The sequence below is a fragment of the Sinocyclocheilus rhinocerous genome, unplaced genomic scaffold (assembly GCF_001515625.1).
Source record: "Sinocyclocheilus rhinocerous isolate Xijiao unplaced genomic scaffold, SAMN03320098_v1.1 scaffold1733, whole genome shotgun sequence".
In the NCBI taxonomy this organism is placed as follows: domain Eukaryota; kingdom Metazoa; phylum Chordata; class Actinopteri; order Cypriniformes; family Cyprinidae; genus Sinocyclocheilus; species Sinocyclocheilus rhinocerous.
In genome coordinates this window covers 302,288-325,058 of record NW_015640388.1, presented here as the reverse complement: position 1 = coordinate 325,058, position 22,771 = coordinate 302,288, and the positions used below count along the sequence as shown (strand labels likewise).

At 36.7% G+C, this 22,771-nt stretch overlaps 1 protein-coding gene across 2 annotated transcripts in view; it reads left to right on the top strand.

Moving 5' to 3' along the window:
* Nucleotides 1–22,771, top strand: part of LOC107752632 (lipoma-preferred partner homolog) — a 201,604-nt gene that overhangs the window by 77,040 nt on the left and 101,793 nt on the right. For both annotated transcript variants that reach the window (XM_016568655.1, XM_016568654.1), the window contains 2 exons: nucleotides 7,609–7,715; nucleotides 12,195–12,317. In XM_016568655.1, coding sequence (XP_016424141.1) covers nucleotides 7,609–7,715; nucleotides 12,195–12,317 — 230 coding nt within the window. The remainder of the gene's footprint in view (nucleotides 1–7,608; nucleotides 7,716–12,194; nucleotides 12,318–22,771) is intronic.

The following is a 22,771-nucleotide window of genomic DNA, read 5'->3' as shown; positions in this document are numbered from 1 at the left end:
CCAAATAAGATTGTCACAAATGAAACTGAAGCTGTTTGATTTGCCCTAATTTTTCCAGAAACCTCCAACTTGCATGTATTTTAAAAGCAAATACGAAATTCAGCTGTGTTTTTCGAAGGCTTACTGGCATAACAGAAATCAATTCTGAAAAATGAAAGCACAGATTAGCCGCAGGAAGTTCAGATGGAGGAATTTGAAAAATATGTGTCAGTTTGCATTAAACAGCAACAGAAAGAGATGGGAGTTTTAGTTAGTACACACAAAAAACGTAAGGGCAGTTAAATATATAAATAAATGGCCAATAAAATGTGACCAATAATGAATGCTAAATAAATACACAAATTACTTTACAATGAGGTCAGTAAGGATTTTTTTTCAGTAGTACTTAGTTCTAGCAAGGACACGTTAAACTGACCAAAAAGGGGGGGGGGTAAATCTTCACTTCACAGGCATCACTATGAAAACGCTCTTTTATAACCTTCATTTTTAAGAGTGTAACTGAGCCAAAGACACATCATAGTCTATAACAGTTAAGAACTATTATTATTATTATTATTAATAACCAAATATGATGATCCCTGTATGAGCTAAAATATCAAAACAGCTGCACTATATACAGGTATATTCATGTATAAAAACCTGTATATTGTGTAAAAAAAAGTGTGATATTATTTTTCATTATGCTTTTAAAATTAAAATCATAATTATGTAATTTTACTGAAGCCAAAATAAATTAATAAAATATAATCTGAAAAATATGTTTTCATAAAAACAAAATGCTTTATTACATTATTATTATTATTATTATTATTATTATTATTTTAGATAGCTAAGATAGAGATAGATAACTCGGTCCAAGTCTAAGATAACTCAGAATTGCTTTGTTTTTACTTTGCACAGCAGATTCTATGTAGATACAAGCCCATGGTTTTGAAATCAACATCCAAAGTCTTAAAACTAAGAACATATTATTACAGTACAGTACCACTAGCGCATGTACCCTCCGTAAACTGTGATGTTTGCGCAATTGCACAAACATGCAAGGCCCAATACGAATTCCGAGCAAATCAGAGAATTTGGCACCCGTTTGGGTTGTGTGTCCTTACATGTCCTCACATGAACCAGTAACCCCTCTTTATGTGCCATGTGACCTGCCTGCCTTAAATTACGTAGTCAATTCCCTCCACTTGATACAAACCCCTCATTCTCATCCAGCCTGCATTCCTCTTTTATTTCAGCCAATGGACTGCACTGCTCTCTGCTGATCTCTTTAGCATGTTGTTTGGGACTGATGTTTCACTTTTCAAATCCCGTCTTTCCACTTTCACTGAAATCTCCATTTTGCCTGTTGCACTTTGTACTGAAGCCCCCACGGTTCTAGATTGGAACGTCTTTTTGGAACGTGTCCACCTGCAGATTTACAAGATCCATCCCTGCATGTGAATTAAATATAAATGGCCTGGACTCTCTAAATCAAAACGATTCTCATTTACAGCCCTGCTAGTTTTCATTTAAGTAGTGGAGAAATTATTCAGCATGGTGCTTCAAGTGGTCCTTTTTATTGAAGATCACGCTGCTGGGATTGTAGATTTTAGGGCATCACCTCTCCATTGTACTTGTTCCATTTTTCCTGCACAATGGTTTAATCCCCCTTTTATGTCTCTAAATTTAAAAACTCTCTTTTCCATCCCTCTCGAATTCCTGTCAGATCTCCACAAACCAGCATCGTCGGCTCCTCTATACTTCGAGAAGGACATCTCCAAAAACCTTAAAGTCAGAGTGGCGTTTCCAGCCAAATGAAGCCATAAATCAGTCCGTTGTATATTATAGTTAATTAAGAGCAGGACTGAACCTCAGAGCTACAGCGGATGCTAGAGAGAATTCGGATGGATAATTACAGATAAAATACTGCATTTAGGACGTCTCCGTGCCGTAGCACATTTTGAGAGCTTCTCCACAAAGATAAACCATTGGAAATGTCACTATGGTAATTAGAACACTTTATTCTTCTAGGCCTGTGAGGGATTATAGATTTATGTTGCCCATTGTACTTCATTTGTATTTGAATTTCTTCATTTATTTTATATATATTTTTGTTATTTATAGTTAGTTAGTGTTTATTAATATATTGATTAATATATTTAAATTTCTGTTAAATATATATTTATAGTATTTTAGTTTCTTTTAAATACTATTTAATTCTGCCCTGAAGGGTTATAATAAAATAAAATAAAACAATAATAATGTCAGCAATATAAGAGGCAAATATGAGTGAAAATTCAACTGTTTATAATCTGTTGATCATCAGCAAGCACATTTTTTTTTTGTTCATTTTGTTTGTGGTTTGATTTGTGTCTATTTTAGGACAGGGTAGAGATGTTAATATACTGGATGGTGTAGCTGTGTGCACACTTTTTTAACATTTCCCACATGAGTTTCATGCCAGTTATATGACTAAATTGGAGATCCTTGCTGCCAAATGCACCCAGCCATTCATTTTGTTTACTGCAGTGTGTTTAAATGCAAAGATGCTTCTGCTTGAACTTCTGCTGTAAATCAAATTCATGTTTGTCAATGCATCTAAATATGTACCAAATAAACATGCAACGTGCTGCACAGATTACAAAAGTGACATTCCACGGAAAGCTCTTCCGGTTTTATGACTGTCAGTGTGGAGATTTTCATCTAATAAACAATACGAGTATATATGCTCTTTTGAAATTGTATCTTTGTCAGTTGCTATTGTGCCAGTATCAATGCCTGATGGACAGAGGTTGCACAGAGTTCAAACAGAGATTTGTATATTGCAAAATTAATTTCCTCTTGTCCACTTTCAGCCTCAAATCATTTCTGTGCATTTAATGAATACAATGAAACCTGTTGAGTATATGGAATGACACGATTATAGTCATCATTCTACTATATGGATTATAGTTATTATATTACAACATTAGTTATAGTTCTCAAACTTTTCAGGCTGTGGAGCTTTGATCAAATAAAAACTTAGATGTTTCAACATTCTCTTTGGAAGGGTTTTCAACCTGGTGTCTGGGGACTTCTAAAGGGGCTGATTTTTAGTAAGGGTTTATTTATTTATTATTTATGTTTCCGTTCTAAATTATCTTTACAAATTTATCTTTCCACATAGTTTTCCCTTACGGCTTTTTACCTTTATCTTGCTCACTGGGTGTTGTAAGCTAGTTTTCTTAGTAAAACTGCTTTTTGAACTATACTTATTCTGAAAATCGCTATAGCAATGCATTTGAATTGAATATGTTTCTCTTAAGCTTTACACATAATAAAATATACAATGCTGACTTGAAGTAAATATTTTTCAGGTAACTTTTAAATAATTTGTTTTGGATTTAGTACAATTACAGTAAAATACAGTACAGTTGTGGAAACAACATGTTGTCTATATAAAATTAATCTTAATATATTTTATATGAATATTATATGTTTATATGCTGTAAATATAAATTTTCCTTAAATGGGTACATGGAATATTACATAAAAATGTATAACTGCCTTTATATTTTAAGACAGGAGTCTGGATATCATATTTGAGGATCCTTGGAATTGATACGTTTGAAAACTTCTACTGTGATTTTCTTAAGCATTTTCAGAAATAAAAACATCTAAAAACAATAAAGTAAACAACAACAAAACATTTTAAGTTGTAATATTACAATTACAATATTACGTACACTGCACTGCCAATAGAAAAAGCATTGGCATATACAGTATATAAGTACATGTTCACAGTGCAAATAGGAATAATGCTCTGTAACTATTTTGTTGCCTAGTGCAAAATTTTATCACACGTGCAAGCATCTACTCACAATCTAGGTTAAATATGTAGATTTTTCAGCCCAATGTAAACTCATTAATTTTGCATATATTCTGCAATTTGATCTTCAAACTACTCTGTCTGGAAGCAATTAGAACTGCTTACGTTAGATACCATAAAATTGAGTCAATGGCAAGACACTCTTTAAGTTTACAGAATAATCTTGACTTCTTTTTCAATCACCACCCTTTTCAGTGCAGAGAATAAAATTGTGGTGCAGGCAGTGTTAAGAAACAAGCATTTACTGTGTATGCAAACACATAATACATCTGCATAAGCACATGATTGGATTGGAATAAAACCCTTTTTTACGGATCACATCTGAGAAATGCACACATAATCATCCCGTTACAGGAAGTGTATTTCATCTCTGCTCTTATGCTCCGCTGGCTTCATCTAGAGCTTGTTTTTCTTTTTCCTTTTTTTTTTAACTCAACCCTTAACAACATTCATGTTCCTGATTACCAATTATACCTCTCATGGTCCTTTCAAATAACTTTAATTACTGATTAGAATTCGGCTCTCACAAAGCCGGTACTTGAGTGTAATTGCTCAATAAAGAGTTGAGTGGAAATGTGTGGTAATAAGTAGGTGTTCTTGCTGCTTGTCTCATTAGCGAGTAAGCACTGCCTTCGCTTCCCGGTCCGCATAAATGGAGCCTCTCTCATTCATGGCACAGGGGCCCCCTGGTCTCTCTATAGCAGAACCAGCAACCAGATAACATGTCCCAAACTCGCTGACCTCACACCGCAGACACCTCACTGATCAAATATATAATATCCGTACTTGTTTTCGTAACACTGTGTCACAAAGCAGAGACCTATTTAGCATTAGCTGTGAGCGAATGATGCCTCATAGTTGGCCGTTATGTGATGTTACATGTTCTGTTTACCTGATGGGAGGCCCTGCAACTGTTACTGTTTGTTCTCATGTGCATTTTTGAGAGGAAAATAACAGGTTATAACTCTGCTTAACTGCCTTGCTGTGGCTGCTCATATAGACAATTGCCTACTATAATATAGTAAAAACAATAATATTGTGAAATATTATTACAATTTAAAATAACTTTTATATTTTAAAATTATAATTCCTGTGATGGCAAAGTTGAATTTTCAGCAGAAATTTGTCCAGGCTTCTGTGTCACATGATCCTTCAGAAATCATTCTAATATGCTGATTTGCTCAAGTAACATTTCTATTATTAACAATGTTGAAAACAGTTGTGATGCTTAATATTTTTGTGGAAACCATTATAGTTATTTTTAGTATTCTCATTCTCTCATCCATCTTTTTTTCCACTGAGAATGTCACAGTGCATTGTGGGATTGACTTCTCTGTAGGGATGTAACGATTAACCGCGAGCCGGTTAAAAATCGATTCTATTATAGTGTTATATTTCAATTTCACAAAGAAACATGCAGCATTTTGTCCAAGCAATAATAAAAGGACACATTTAATTTATAATTTATCTTAAATCTCATTTTGTAAAAAAAAAAATATTGTGAATCGAATCGAATCGTGAAATCAAAATCGTGAATTGAATCGAATCGTGAGTTGAGCGAATCGTTACATCCCTACTTCTCTGTGGAAAGATATTGTATTGCTGCCTTAGAAGGTGGCTAAAACAATGAATTAGTTTAGCTTTTATGTCAACCTTTGCATTGGGAGTGCAGCTAAGAGAGGCCACTTGTGTGGGCAGCTCACTAGGCTTTGGAACAGAGCTATTAAAGGCACAATATGTAATATTTTTGCTGCTATCACAGCAAATTTGAAAGTGTTAAATTGACACTCACAGTGAGAAAATTCATGTTTTCTACAAAACTAAACCGGAAATCGAGGGGTTATGACGTCATTGGCAGGCGACACAATGACACTATGGTTATACCTTACATTGTTGGTTATACCTTACCTCCGTGTCACTAGTTAAAATTGCTTATTTCTCTGGATTTAAACATTCTTTGAAACATTTGGGATAATGTAAGTACACAAGTCAGCAAAATATATAACAATGTTCTAGTGGTTTTTGGATATTTTAATTTAAAAAATCTTACATATTGTGCCTTTAATTAATATTATTAATGAATATTATCGGGTCATCTCTATGATATTTGCTTTTTGAGTAAAAATGCATTTACTGTTAATTATTGTTCAGAGGTTATACTGCTGTCAATCTAACTAGTCATTATTTAATTAGTAAATTACTGTATATTTATTGAACCTTCATGCTTATAATTTTCTAAAAAAATCTTATGCTTTCATTTTACTCAAATGGAAAATAGTTACGTTTTCTCATCTGGTTGGTAATATCTGGTACTGCCTTGATGTTTGTTCTCAGCCATGTTTAGTTAAAGACTAACTTCTCTTTCAGTTTTCTCTAGTTCGAGGCACTGCATGAGTGGTACTGCACACCTCCCTCTCTTGGTCTCTCTTTGCCCTGTTCTCCCAGGCCTCCTCAATAAATCATGCCGTCTTTGAAACATTTACATCTCTCGTGTTGCCCTGAATTGAGAAATCCAAACATCATTGGATTGCGGAGAGACATAAGATATTAAGGAACTTAAGATATTAATTTTGTGTCAACTTGTAACTTACAAGTGACTTTAGGATGTAAGCTAAGGCAGAGAAAAGTAGAAATAGAGACCATAGGAGGAGGAGAAAGGGGGATGTAGGACACTTTTGCTTTTTTATTTTTTGGAATGCACAAGATGCCATGGTTGGAGTGCTTATGAGTTTTCACAGAGGTCACGAGGTTATTACATAAACTGTTCATGTAAAGTGCTCTTGTGCCTTTGGGGAATGTTTGATGCCATGTTCACAGAAATATTGCACTGTACAAAAAAATTGAGCATGTGATATTTTTCTGTCTGCATTCACATTTCAGGATTATAGACATTTCAAGACCATATAATTAATTTGGTCAGTAGACTCAGGGAAACGACATTTATGACATCAATTAGATCCAAAAGACAGATAAAAACTTAAAATAAGATTGGGAAAAAATAGATCAAAAGTATCTTCAAAGGCTCGTGATACAGCAGTGAATTCCCACTGCCTCCCCTAAAAGGTTGTAATTTGAAAAGCTCATGTCTGGATTGGTACTTAGACGGTCAAATGATTCAGTCCTAAATTGGACGCCGAGCGCAGCCAAATCAGAATACAATTTAGCAAGCAAATCTTGATCCGGCTTGAAACATGTAGTGGAACCCAATCCCTGGATTAGCTGTGGACTTTACAACTCAGCGATTGGCTTGTTGCCACACACTTGGCTGGACAAATATCCCATCTCACTTGTTTTGAGCACAGTACTTAGATTTTCAATCTGTACAAACACCTACTTACTACAGCTTAGACCATCTTAGTTAACCAAATGGCTGCTGTTAAATGTGTTAATCTATCAGGGACAATATGGTAAGAGTGTGTAAGCCTTCCTCCTTTCAATTTCTACACACACTAACACTTTTACGTACTTACACGGTATTTTGTAAGGTTACTGTAGATATAAAAAATGTCTTTAATCATCATGTTATGTCAAAGTATTATATCCCGTAAAGCTTTGAATCTGCCATTCTTTGTTACATCTAGGTGTGTCAGATTTATGTCAGCTTGATCTATCAGATTTTACAAAGTTTTCCACCCTCTCTGACCTGTTGTGAATTGATTCATCCCTGAGGAAGAGAGTTTATCATATTGACTCATGGGGTGTCTTGCCTTTAAATGTGTTTTTTGTTGTGTCTGATTTTTTATTTTATTTTTTTAAAGAAGACTATCCCCCACCTCCTCCACCTTTCATTGACACCAGCAGACTCCCATCTCCATCCAGCTTCCCACCTCCCCTGCCAATGGATGAGGCCTCCCTCGGCTTTCAGGTGAGATTTGCTAAACCGCTTATCACAATATACTGTATGGTATGACCCTCCAGTGGGGCCCAAAAGTCAATTTTGTGAAAATGTTCATTACATTGACATATTATATTACAAATGACATATTAAATTAACAGCACAAATAAAAATTTGAATAAAAAAATATTTTTCATAGTAATAGCATTTAAACCTCTGTTTTATTTACATCATGCACTCAAGCTGGCATGAACTGCACAAGCTTTTGAAAAACAAACATGATTTGTTAGTGTTCCAAATGATGTGCTTCAGTGGAAGCAATAAATCTCAGTTTCAAAAACTTGACCCTTATGACTGGTTTTGTGGTCCAGGGTCACATATAAGCTTTTGTACAACATTCACATGGTGAATTGATTAGTGACCTGAAATGAAAAAGTGCAGAATCATAAATGTTTCTTGTTTTTTTATTTTTATTTTGTTTCTTGTCAAAATTCCTTTTAAACATTTGAATCCTAATACAAATTTAGGACAATTGAAAGTTTCATATCCCTTTTCATGTGTTACTGACAAACCGTCAAAAGGCCGGCCAAGTCTTTTTTGTGGCTGTTTACTAGGTGTGTGTCCTAGTTGTTTATATCTCCCTTTAGTTCATTTGGCACTGGTTTAGAAATGAGTCAGGGCACAGGGAAGGCTGACACCTATTGGTTCACCACAGTCATTTTCCCCCTAAGGGAGTCTGTCCTCCCTAAGAAACAAACTGTGATTGTCCATCCATTAAACTACAGCCTCAAAACTGTTTCTGAGTAATATTCATTGTAATTACACACTTTTATTTTTATTTAACACATTCAATACATACTGTCTATATTTCTATACCCAGTGAATTCCCAGGGAATGCATGGACAGATAATAATGTGTAAAAAAAAAAACTCATTCTGCACTGTTCTAGCAGTACACAATTTATCTAAATAATGTGAATAGTTTAGATTTTACATCATTGTTTTTACTTCGGCCTGCTGATAATGTGTCTGTGTAGTTGCAATTTGACTGGGTTTGCTGCAAGACAGGATCCAGTCACTGATGAGCGACGACGAGACGCCACTGATTTTTTGTGAGATACATGTACAGTCTTCATCAGGGGTACAGAGGTTTATTTATTTTTTTTTTTAATAAGGCTGCTTTATCTGCCGCTCAGAATTTGACTATACAGGCATGTTCTCTGCTCTATTAAAACCCTCAACTGGATCTCTTTCCCACGAACGCTGCTCTGCAAGGGAGGAAGCCTGTCCGGAGGGAATCAGTGCGTTTGTTGATCTAGCTCTATGGAGTCAGCGGAGTCAGACGGTGTTATCGGCGGATAATTAGGCTAGTACAGAAAAGACATCAGACTGTAGCGGCAAGATCTTGATTCCTCTGTAAAAATGAATGGCATTTTGGAGTTAGTTTAACCGGCTTTACATCTCAGACGAGAGGAGATCAGTGACAGCAGATGGTTTGTGACATAGAAAAGAATCCACGGCAAAGCACATTTTGTTGTGCTCATCACACCATTCCCCTGAAGACCTTTAGCTCTTGATTCTGATAACAGTACTAAGTCTTCACGTGTTGTGGGTACTTTACCGAAAACGAGCGGCAATATGCTCGACCCGCAGCTTTCCCTAATTCCAGTTTTCTACATCTTTCATGAATGAAAAAGGGGATGTTGAATTATTTCTGCTCCTAAGCAGAACTAACAAGAGGAAGAGGCCGGAGTGGCGCGGTGAACATGAATAATCAAATGATACTTGGCCTAAATTCTTTTGTTTCCCGTAACAGAACACGTAGCAACACATGCAGTCTTTATTTAACTTCACTTATCTGTCTCTGTGGTTTTTCATTAAACTCAGCACTTAAATCAGCTTCCTTTCTTCAAACGGTGCTTACCAGAATGCAAATGGATGGCTTACATAACCGATGGAAGTGCTTCATTAGATTGCTATGCCTTTTCTTTTCATAAAGCTATTGAACTGACTGACCAGTTCTCCTAATGGAATTAAGATATTTCACCTAAAATGGCTCACAAAATAGGGGCTAAAGGGAAAATGCTTACATACGTGTGTAAGTGTGTATTTTCCAAAGGCTTTATGTGTTATTACAGTATTTTATTTCTGTAAACTCTTGTTGATCTTTTTGTGGTGTGTGCATGACTCAATCTTGGTTGCTATAGGAACATGGCTAAAAAAAAAAAAAGTCTTGAACCTTTTATAAATTGCAGCACACAGTATAATTAATAATGAAACAATACAGGGAATTGCACTGTGGAAATAGCCTCAGAAGTTGCTTTTGATCACATAATCATATGGAACTAACTTTGTATTTATTTCCCTTATTTACATAAACTGTTCTAAAACAGATCTAAATCAATTCACGAGTCATTTACGCAACTTTTGCATGTAGTTTGTCAATGCAATCTTTTTTAAACATGCTCTACATGTGCTGAAATACTACTACAGTATGTGTATTTACATTAAACCCCTGCCATATTTTTTTAGGCACAAACAAGTTTCCTTTTTATGTAAACTAAGCTTATTATAGCTTGTGCATCTTCAGAAATCACCATATTTGCCTGCCACAGTTAATGTTGCGCTATTACTGTAAGTTAATTTAAGAGATGTTTATTTTCTGACGATCATGGCAGCAGTTATTCCTCAAATTTACATTTGACAGATGCTTTTGTCCAAATTGTCATAGACTGCATTTAATCAGTTCATGCAATCCCTGGGAACTGAACCCACGACCTTGTCATTGTCAGCGCTATGTTTGGGATATGGACAGGCTATCATCTGATCAAAATGATGGAGAAGAGCATTATAATTTGGCTTGTTTCCAGACTTTGAAGACTCAATTCAGGTTCTTGTATCTGCTGTACAGTCCTAGTCAAGTATGTGAGATCGCAACCTAGAGTTAGGAACGAAGCCGGAAGATGGGGAATTGCACTATGCAAATAGCATTCAGCATTGTAACCGTGTTTGTGCCCGTTACATGTTTTGCATAATTCATTTAGTGAATCTGTCGCTGAATAACACAAACAGCAGGTGCAAATAAACCGCACAATCAGCAGGCGCAATTCATTCTTAATTAATCCCCCCACCGCTTTAAGTTCAAGTTTAAGTTCACCTTAGTTCAGGACCTTAGCATTAATGATGCAAACCTCTGTTTGCCCTTTCCTCGATTGTTCGGGAAGCTTTTTAGGGCAGACTAAAGTAGACCAAAAAATATAGAGCCAATCAGTGCAGAACAATATTATTTAGGATTTAGTTTCACAAACAAACAAATAAATAAATAAGTAATTGTTACCTGAGCACCAAACTGGCATTTTAGAATGCTTTCTGAAAGATCACGTGACACTGAAGACTGGAGTAATACACAAACAAAAACTATTCACAAAGCTATGTCAATGCACATAAAGGATTTTTATTTATCTAGTGTCATGTAAAGATGAGGGAAAAGAAAGAAGAAGCCACAGAGGACAAGAAGAGATATCAGTGTCCTTCAGCTGTGAGGGGAGAAGGTTGTGCCCATTTTGATGAGGAGCGAGAATGTTGTCAAAGTCTGCCCCTCACACCTTTTTTTAGTCACATGGCTGCCATTCCTCAAATGCCTTTGATAATTTTGTTCTTTGCTTCCTCTCCGACATAAAGGACAGGTGTTGGTGATTGCAGATGTATTGCTCATCCAAGACTTAGACTTTAGAGTCACTTGTTATACATACAGTTTTTGCTTAAGAATAGTTAGGAAGACCTTAGTTTGCCTTACAATATTTTGTATTACAAACTATTGTCATTAATTTGCCAATTTACTAAACACTTGTGCCAAACTGCTAGTATAGAGCAGTCCCAGTATTTAGATTAAGTGAGGTAGGATATTTATTTATGGATGTGTCGTGCTACCTCAGTGTAAACATCTTATAAAGAAACCTGCAAGTGTGAATAGAACTTTGTAAGAGTGAAGCTTTGTCATTGTCAGTTTGGGAGACAGTGAAACTTTTAAATAGAGTGAAAACAGATAAAGCGGACAGCGTGAGAGGGAGAGAGAGAGCTGAAGGGTGATTCAATTAATATGAGATGAGCTGTCTCACCAACAAAGCATTATTTGTTTTTTTGTTTATTCTTTCACATCACTGAGATTTTCTCCTAAAGACGTTCTCCCAGACAATCGTGTCTTGTTGTTACAGTAATTCACTTTCAGCCAATTGTCTGAGGCCACGATTAATTTTAATGAACATGTAAAAGACAAAGCACAAAGACAAAAAAAGGTCTAATGCTCAAGGTGTTGTGTAATAGTAGCCCACAGTGGATTATGTACCGTATTTGAGAGCTAAATTGCCTTCTTTATGTATAATATGTAGTCATTTTTCTTTTATTTTAGCATGCTTTGTTCAAGTGTGATTAAGTGGGTTAGCCGATGTAGAGCAACCTTCTTTCTAAAAGACCTAATTTCATTACAGGTTACTGTGTCTGTGTGTTTCAGCTAAAAGGACCTGAGAAAACTCTAGAAGAGAGACGTTCTAGTCTGGATGCTGAGATCGACTCTCTGACCAGCATCCTGGCCGACCTAGAGAACAGCTCACCATACAAACCATGCACGCCGCAGGTACAGTCATTACAAACACACTCCCAAACCACCTCCAACCACATTACATTAAAGACATTCTGAAAGCTTCACCAATTTAGAAATTGTTGCATTTAATATAATACAGCATTACATTTATACAAATGCTCAGTAAACGTTAAGGTAATATTGAGTAGCTTACATTTTAAACACAATATTGCCAGTTACCCTGTCTGTTTTTGCTCCTCCAATGAAAATATTACCGAATGAAACCAAAAAAGAATCAAGTATTGTGTGTCTCTCAGCAACACACAGTAGCAAAGATTAGTTCCTGAATGAATCAGTATGTTTGAACAAATCGAGTGAATGAATTCAGTGACTCCTATTGGTGTGAAACCATGTAACCTGCGGCCATTCAATTTTAAGGACCAAAACTTTAAATAAGATCAAATAAGTTCAGATTATCCTTACAAATGAATGTGGTTCACAGCAAGTGGTTCTCCATTATAGTGCAATTTAGGATGTATAACTCTGGTAAAATGACAGTAAGTCAGTGGCTGAATGTGAATAGGTATATAGAAATAATTGTTTCTGTTCTATATATATATATATATATTTTTTTTTTTTTTTTGAGAAACCATCATTCACTATGAATATTCATGCTTGGTGTGAATAGGTCTTTGAAGAGGTACAGTGTGTCACCCATCTAGAGTGTCATCTATAATTCTGCACAGGCTGCAGACTTGAATAAGAACTCAAAATCTCTTATTTATTTTTATGTTATTATTTTAACTTATTCATTAGCCTTTAGTTTGGATGCGGAGCATCCAACAAACACACACAAACAAACAAAAGGACATTAACTAATTTAGGTTGCACAATGAGACAGATGAAAAGCAAATCAAAATGTGTAAGTGAACCAGTCATTTCTCATTTTTGGAAAGTGTTATAGTCTAAAATTATAATGACCCATATCATTAATAGATATCAAATGAAGTTAAGAGCAGACACTCAAGTTGAGCCCTAGGGCACTTTACTAAATAGTTCAACACACAATGAATGTAGGCCAGTGCATTCGGAGTCAATTCTGTCGCATTTGGAGCAACCACAAGTCCCTCCTGTTGGCAAACAGCACCACAGATAGAGCTCGCCTTATTACATAGCTAAAGCTTAATAATGGAGAGTGTTGTCTCTGAACTAGAAACACCCTGCTTTTGGCAAGCGGTCTCTATTCCTCTTTTCTTCTCTGGGGTCAGTCTATTACATTTGCTGATCTCCAGAGTCCTCGACAGGCACTCTTTTAAAATTATTATTGAGCATAAAGTCTGCACAAACACAACTCTGCAAAAAAACTCACTCATAAATTGATCTCTGTAAGTATTTGCAATATGCTGATAGCTACAGTAAGTACTGTCTGATCATGTCCATTTGTTTATATCCTGAAAATCCTGTATTAAGATGACCTGAATGAGCTTTAGGACTTCTAGCTAATAAAGTATGTTCTATAGGTGTACAGTAGTGTAAATATATTAACAGAAATACTACATCCACCATTTTAACATTGACCTTTGACCCATATGTTCTACGATAGATAGATATGGATGGATGGATGGATGGATGGATGGTTGGGTGGGTGGATATACTGCTAGATAGATAGATAGATGAGAGATGGATCGACAGACACAGACAGATAGATAGATAGATGAGAGATGGATCGACAGACAGACTAGATAGATAGATAGATAGATAGATAGATGAGAGATGGATCGACAGACAAACAGACTAGATAGATAGATAGATAGATAGATAGAACAAATTCAGACTCATGAATTGAACTCTACCTATGGTGCTTATGCTTGAAAAGAGGTGCTCGTTATGCATGGCCTCATGGGATAACAACGATGCTGACGGGGTATTGTTTGGCCACTGTATCATAAATACTTAGCATTCAGAAAAGAGGTGCTCGTTATGCATTTCTCTGCCATGTTTCTTTAATGTTGCCACTTCCTCTGTTCCCATGGCCTCATGGGATAACAACGATGCTGACGGGTATTGTTTGGCCACTGTATCATAAATACTTAGCATTCGGAACCCTACTCATTTGATGTACCGCATTTTACACAATGTATAACAAAGACGTACATGTATCAGACAGAGAGAGGCTTTGAATCTGAGCCACAGACATGTTTCCTAAGACACATAGTCATGATGGAGCAACGCTGCAGAAATTCCTGAGGGAATCAGAGAGCTGCGGGGTCAAGAGGTCACATATCAGTGTCTGAGCCAAAAGCTCTGTTTTTATAAAGAGCGAAACTGGCTTTGACCTCAGTTCAGGCAAACGCAGAGGCCATTGATACAGTATGGTGAGAAAACAATGTTGCTCTCAGCAAAGTCAGCCTGGTTTGGCAACAAGTACTGCAAACACACACATACACACACACACACACTGAGAAATATGTACACTCAAATTTAAAGCACACAAACAGCTACACTCACTGACAGTCGCACATTTTGAAAGGTCATGCACCTGCACACTTTTGAAGTGGCAGGTAAGTTTTTCCTAAATAAAATGCAGTCTAAGTGCAGATCTTTGTAAAAGTACTTTGTGAGAGCTACAAGTAACAGAAAGGAGTCTGAAAGCTTTTGTCAGTAGACAGGCAGAGAAAACACAGTGTTAGAGAGAAAACAGCCTGAGTAGTTTCTGGTATCGGGGTTAAATCTCAGGATCAGTCTCAGTTGCTCTGATATCTGCCTGCTCATTTGACCATATATGACAGCGTTTCTCCACCAGAGCGTGAAATATGTGTAAAAGAGTTTAAGTGTGAGACAGTGCTAGAATCATCACCTAGTGGCCAGCTATTATGTAAAGATTTTGGTGTGTTTCCAGTGTTCATAGACTTTTTCAATGACAAAATGAGAGATCACGAATTTACTATGTTATTGTAGAAATATTTATTTTAAATTAACATTAGAATTATATGGAACGTGAAGTGTCTTAAAATGTTTGGCTTTTCCAAATCTCCATGATGAGAAATTTGTTTCTTATGGGAGAATTTTTTATTTTTATTTTTTTTGTATAACCAGAAACATGTTCAATAACATAATATTAATAATAAACATTTCAAGTGCCACCAAAGATTTTTTTTTATTTATTTTCTATTTCTATTTCTATTCACACACACACACACACACACACACACAGCCTTTTGAAATATGGGGACACTCAAAATGTCCTCATAAATCACCTTCTTGTTGTAATACTTATGTCATACCCATGTCATTATACAAATTTGTGTCCTCATAAATCACAAAAATGCACACACGTGCATACACACACACACGCAGTTTAATAATATAACAATTTTTTTTTTTATATGTATTTAATTAGTACTATTATTTTCACTTATTTATTGTAGTAGATAGTCAATAGATATATACAGATTTTGGTGTTAAAATGTATTCTATAAAATTATATAAAAAACAGCATGGTATATATTTTGTGATGCTGTATGAAATAATCAAAGGTTGAAGGTGTGTTATTTGTTTTAACTGTACTGAACCCACAATTTACTTTATTGAGAAATAAATTACATGTCTAGGAACAAATATACATAATTACTGTAAATTAATGCAAATGATTTTGGGTTAGCATTTGGCTAATGAAAATCCTGTCATTTCAATTCATATTCCAATTCATAAATTCAAAGTGACCCTGTTGTTAAATTCAGAATTTTGCTCAATGCTGACACAAACACGCACTCTTATGTACATTCCAGCTAATGTTGCTTCTGGCTGATTAACTGGATTTTACCTTTTTTATTCATTCAGCAGATCCGCCAGGCCTTTATTTTTCTCTGTCTATGTTATATGAATTATCAGAGTGACTCTGGGCTTGTTTAATGTGCCAGGTTTTATAGCTGAGGCCACTGGCACAGCTGCTCTCTCTGTAATCTTCCACTTGTACAAACAGTATCAGCGTCCTCAGTTTACAGCACTCCCAAATCACAGAGCCTTCTCTCAAAAATCAATAGGAGTGCTCTTCCCCTCATCCCTGCTTTGAGCTTTAAGGAAAGGGACTTTATCCCAGAGTTCGTGGAAACCTGTGGTTAAAGGACCTGCTTTGTGATCTTTATCGACTCCTGTGTGTGAAATGGCAGCTGAATTTGTTTTGCTGCTTTGATGCTTTCCAAACCTATTGAAGAAGTCTCTTTGCTTTAGTTGGTGCTCTGTGGGTGTAACAAGACATAATGAAATGTGATCATTTGCTTCCATCATTCATCTCTCCAGCCATACCCCTGTCCCTGCAACACAAACACACACAGAGTGGGATCCATCCAAGAGGCAATTCTGAGTTTGGCATAGATTAGCATAGATGTTTTCCCCTTTCGTACCCACCGTGTTGAATCAGAAGTAGTCTTTATGGGAATATAATGAATGGCTCTCTAGGGAAGACATCACATTTTACAATAGCTATTTTTACAAGATAAACCTCTACATAATGCCTCTTCACCACGTGAATAATATTAAATATTGAAGTTATATTGGAAAATGAATCAAAGCATGGAAATATTATGTTAATTGATCTCAGAAAAATTCAGTCAACAAAATGATTGCATATAAAAAAATAGATTTTATTAATCTTTGTGAGAACATTTCTAGTTTGTGGAAATGACGCCACGACTGTAGCACAGTCATGATTTAAAAAAAAAAAAGTAAATCATTCTAACATAATAAATATCGAAATGTCATATTTATTGCATTATTTAAATTATCATAGTTGAAATATGTAATAATTCATATTTTTATTATGGATTATTTTTTACAGTTTAACATTGAAAGTTTGGATCTGAAACAAGGATATAATTAACGTATCTATATATAAAAGGCAAATGTTGATGGTATGGTTAAAAAGTTTTGAAGACAGTTTAAATGTGGTTCTTTAAGAAAAATATGAGAAAAGTTGAGATCTGTGAATTTTAATAACAATCAAAGTAAATAAAAGTGCACAAAGTTGAAGAAACAGCTATTACCATGTTAACTGTTGAACTGCTCAGTGGCAAAAACTCCCTTAGAGTTCATTTGAAAGGTGTAGATCCCACAGATCTATTTTTTTCTTTTCCTCAAATGTTATGAAACATTACCTTCAAATATGGCCCAACCAATCTTGCTTAAAGCAGCAAGTCAGCAACTTTTCCCCCATTTTTAGAGAAGACCTTTTAAAGACCCTGACCTTGTCAGCAGTTCATGCATGCATTCTCACTGTCAGCCAAGAATAGGTAGGGAAATTCTCTGGTGCAATGCAAAATTGTAAAAGCTAAACTGTGTTTTGTAAGAACGTCTAGATTTAGCTTGTTCCTGTTCAAGACGTTTCAGGTCTGCTAGCTTCCCCACCTCTCTTACAGCTAATTAACAGTCCTAGCAAATGAGATCAGTTGAAGGAGAGCAGATAAGTGTCAAACAGAGAGTTACTACCCGAGGTGCAAAGGGTCGGTCAATGAACTCATTATCCAGTCAGGTGTCTGCGAAGACTTCCGTGATCAGGAGGACAATGACAATATATCTGTACCTTTTTATGTGTGTGTGTGTGTGTCAGGGTACACATTTTGATTTAGATCTTTGGCCTTATACTTCTTTTGGTTATTATATTTTATGCATGACTGAAATTGCTTAAAAATATAGGCATGCAAATCAAGTTTTTCATGTTTGCTTGGTTTGGGAATGACATCTTGGTGTTTTACTGCGGCATTGACCTCTTTACAGTTGCTTGTGGAGAAATTTCCCATCCCAAATTTGGCATTTATTTGAATGCACATGCTGGATTCATTTAAGAAACTCGTACCAAAAATCTCTTTTTGGAATTAGCAGTGAAACTGTGATGGTTGGGCTCATTTCAACAAACCAAAACATTGCCAAAAGACTGCCCGGACCTCTCTCACAAGCATGAAAGTTTAATCGAATGAAGTCAGTAAGGCTGAAAATGCAGTTGCAAAAGTTGTCCATTTAATTAAACACGAAAGCATAGAGTCACATAAATGTAAGGGATGCTAAACTTTATCAGAGCGTCAGCTTACAGAGCCTTGTCTTATTATGTGACACCGTTTTGTGTTTTCGAATATCCAACAGTAGCACATGATCAATGTGTAAGTGTAAAATCTCTTTACTCTTCATGAATTAGAGTAAAAATTAATTGTACTTTTACTTGAAATAAAGTGCTTTTTGACATGCTCATTGATGCATGTTGCTGTCTCAGTGTGTTTCATGTCTATTTTTCAAGGATTTAAAGGGATAGTTCATCCACAAATGAAAATTCTGTCATCATTTCCTCACCCTCATGCTGAACACTGTTTTTACCATTGATAATATTAACATTATTTATTGAGCACTAAATCAGAATATTACAATGATGTCTGAAATATCATGTGACACTGAGGACTGCAGTAATGACTGCTAAAAATTCAGCTTTGCCATCACAAGAATGAATTACATTTTAAAATATATTAAACAGTTACAGTATTTTAAATTGTAATAATATTTCACAATAGTACTGTTTTTATTGTATTTTTGATCAAATAAGTGCAGCTTTGGTGAGCATAAGAGACTTCTTCAAAAACATAAAAAAAAAAAAAATCTTACAGACCTCAAACTCACCTCACAACATAAGATCAATATTCCCACGCCAGAAATCAATATTTTAGTTCAAACTTTCACCTTATATTTTTTGGGAAAAACTAAAAAAGAAGATTGACTCTCAAATCGCCAATTTTCCCACCTAAAGTTAGCACTCTGCTAAAAGGATCTGAAGTGGAGAGTAGTCTCAGTCACAGAATCGTTCTCTATGTTTCCATCCCTGACACTTTGTTTGCTTACAAATTTTTGTCAGAGAGAAAGACATTAGGCCTGAAGGCATTTCAAGTCATGTGAGCCCTATACCCTCTAGGACTTCTGCATTATTAAAGTCTTCCACACAGTTTAGCACAAGCCAAGTGCTTCCTCCGCTGCTGTTCTCCATGTACCATTCCACACGGGCGCTCTGGGGTCACAGCTACACAAGCACACCTGATGTTATGCTCAGGATCAAAAGGGTCCAGTGTTGTTTTGAACCCCACTGATTCCATTGTATGGACAAAAACAGTTCTTCAAAACATCATCTTATATTTTATATTTGTGTTTCTCAAAAGAGTTAAACAGGTTTGGAAGGACATGAGGGAACAGTGACAGAATTTTTAGGTGGACTAGCCCTTTAAAATTCAGATCCTCTTCCCAAACATCTCAGCTTCTCTTTAGCGTTTTCCCCTCTTGATTTGTGGGTGAAGAATGTGGTTTGTCTTTAAGGGGTTAGGTGACTGAAGTGTTGAAGTGAATGTGTGCACTGCTCATCATGTAGAAGGTGCTGCTGAACAGGAGGCGGAGACAAGGGATCATCCAGCCACGACGCCGATGGAGACTGGCAGATCACAGGCAGATAGTTCAGGGCAGATAGACAGTTCAGGGCAGACAGACAGTTCAGGGCAGACAGATAATTCAGGGCACACAGATAATTCAGACGAAGGCGGGAGAAGAGGGGGTATGTCTGCATATATATCCAAAAAACAGTCCACTGAGCTCGATTCACCCTCAGCCATGGTGCAGTGGGCGGAGCTTCCATCGAAGCTATCGCTGTCCATAGCACTCTCCTCCTTGGCGAGCACTGTAGCCGGCTCTCGCACCTGGTCTGACGTTGATTGAGGCTCTGGCTCCAAGGCGATTCTCAGCTCTGTCGCTCTCTCTGGCGATGGCTCATCGGTCGTGGCGGGCTTTGGCTCTCCGTCATTGGTGGGCTCAGGCTTATGCTCCGCACTGCGGGGTGATGGTGGGCTGGGCTCTGGGTCTGGCTGTGTTCTGGATCGGGGTTAGACGCTCTTCAGACACCGGATGATTGCCTCCCTTCAGCACAGTCCGGTGGTGACTAGGAGGTCAACGGGTCGATGGTGATTAGCCCTGATCCAGAACAGTGAGTTCAGCGTTGCGTCGTCGAAAGCTGTTAAAGCGGCGAGCTGGCTGAACTCAACAGCATAATCCAAAAGGGGAAGGTCTTGATGGGCTAGGACGATGAATAGGTATGCGATATCCATAACTAAAAATAAAAACGGACAAAAACGGAAAACAAAACGAGGGGGAGACGCCGCTTACTTATTCATCGTGGTCCGGTATTCTGTCACGCTCCTGCTGTTAGGGAGACGAAGGCACAACTAAGATTATAACAACAAATTATTTTATGGTAATCCACACGAAGAAGAGGGTCTAACACACAGGGCAACATCAACAATACTGGACAGAAAACAGTGACCAGAACAGAACTTAAGTAGGTAGGCAAATGAAGATAATTAACTAGACACACCTGAACCAAATGACATAATGAACGGGAGACAGAAACTAGGTCACATAGAGCACATGGGGAGAGAAAACACAACAAACAGTCCAGGGGTGTGACAGACAGGTTGACAAGTGACAAGACAGATAACAAAAAATAAAAATAAGTGAGTAAAAATAAATATGTAAAAACAATCCACAATAGACAAAGAGACAGTAAACAGTATTTTGTATGTACAGATATTCTATATACAAATTATGCAAGGGAATGTGGGTAGATGTAAGATATATTAAGTCACTAACATACGTATAATAAATATAAGTATAGACAGTTGGGTATTGCACATGTTTTATTGCAGAGTGGGGAGAAAATTTAACTGTTCATGAGGTAGATGGCCTGAGGGAAGAAACTTTTCCTATGTCTGGCTGTTTTGGTGCTCAGTGCTCTGTAGTGTCGGCAAGACGGCAACAGTTCAAAGAGGGAGTGTGCTGGGTGTGAGGGGTCCAGAATGATTTTACCAGCTCTTTTACTCACTCTGGATGAGTGCAGTTCTTGGAGAGTGGGGAGGGTTGTGCCAGTTGTGCCATTCATATATTCAGGTATTCCAATTCCAATTGACAATTCCAAGCAATGATAAAAATTCTGTTTGCCACTTTGTCATGCTTTCAATCAACATTCTGAAGCCATGAGAAAAATCCAAGGTTGGTTGAGCCATTAACTTATTTACTTTGTCTTAATTTAAATGAAACCTGTTCAGAAACTCCAAACTCCAATTGTCTATTAAATTAAAACATCTCAGTCAGAGAGATGTTCCACATCATTTTATTAGTGATTTTTTTTTACTGGTCTCTTGTTCCTAATTGTGCTTTATTTCTGAGTTAAGGAATCAGTTCACAGGCTCATGGGCTGAATAGGATGGGAAATCTATGATTTCTTTCAGAGGGTTTTTTTTTTTTTTTAGTGGTTGGCACGACCTTTTGGGATATTAAGAGTGTACACTGTGGTGCTCACAGTTTTGTGAATAATTACCTCACATCTACATTTGACATCATCGAGAGTGCTTACATCAAGGCTGAGCGCTATTCTTTCAGCCGCATTAGTCTCCGGTGAGAGGCCACTTTGTTCTAGTCTCTATATTGTGTTTATAGAGCGAGTTACATCACTAGCACTCTGTAACAACAATTAAAGTGCTGACACTTCGGCCCACTCCAAGCTCTCCATTCAATTAAACACTTTCCCATCACTGTCTCTTCTCTGTCTCCCGCTCATAAACCTCTGTCAAGACTCTTCATTTACCCGGGCGGCGTGAGCTGACGGACTGGATTGGGGACTGTAAAATCATGACTTGTCATTTGTCACTGCTCTGTTCCTTACTTCCTTTCCTGCCGCCTCCGTGAGAGGAGCCTCTCGGTTGACTCCACACTGCTCACGCTGAAGTATGCTCACGGTCCAAATACAGCTCCTTTCATATGTGTCTATGTGGATGTTGCGGCCCTGCTGGGTCAGGCTGAGGGCCTGTTGAACATTGTTGTAAATGTTTTAATGTTATTTATTGTAAATGCTCGTCTCAAGGCAATTTAATGTGATTGGTCCTTTAGGAAGGTATGATATGACTCAATTACTGGGAAACTATAGACATTAAAATGACATTTGTGTAATCCATGTCACATGCTCTGCACAAATGTGGCACTTCAAAATTCTATTAAGTAGTCAAAGCAAAATACATCTGTAAGATCCTGTGGTGTGTCACACTAAACTGTATCATGCAAAACTTTTAAAAAAAAAGTTTAATCATTCATGCATTCATTTTTTCTTTAACACCACAGGAACGAATTAGTGCTTGTAAAATTAAGTTTAAAAAAGACAGCATAAAATAGCGAAACAGGAAGTTTGGGAAGGACATATCAAAGGACTTTTTTTGTTGTTGCTGTAAACACACGCTTTAATTGTGTCACAGCCGTAAACTATGATTTGTTTATGATTTGTTGATGAGTCGGTTGCAAGTTTTATTAGGAGGAGGGACATTCTCATCATAGAGAGCATCTGATTGGACAAAAATCTGTGTAGTGAAGGATGAGTCATAAATATTTTTGCCCTGTTTTTACAGATAAGAAATGCTATAAATTCAAATGTGTATATCAGCTAG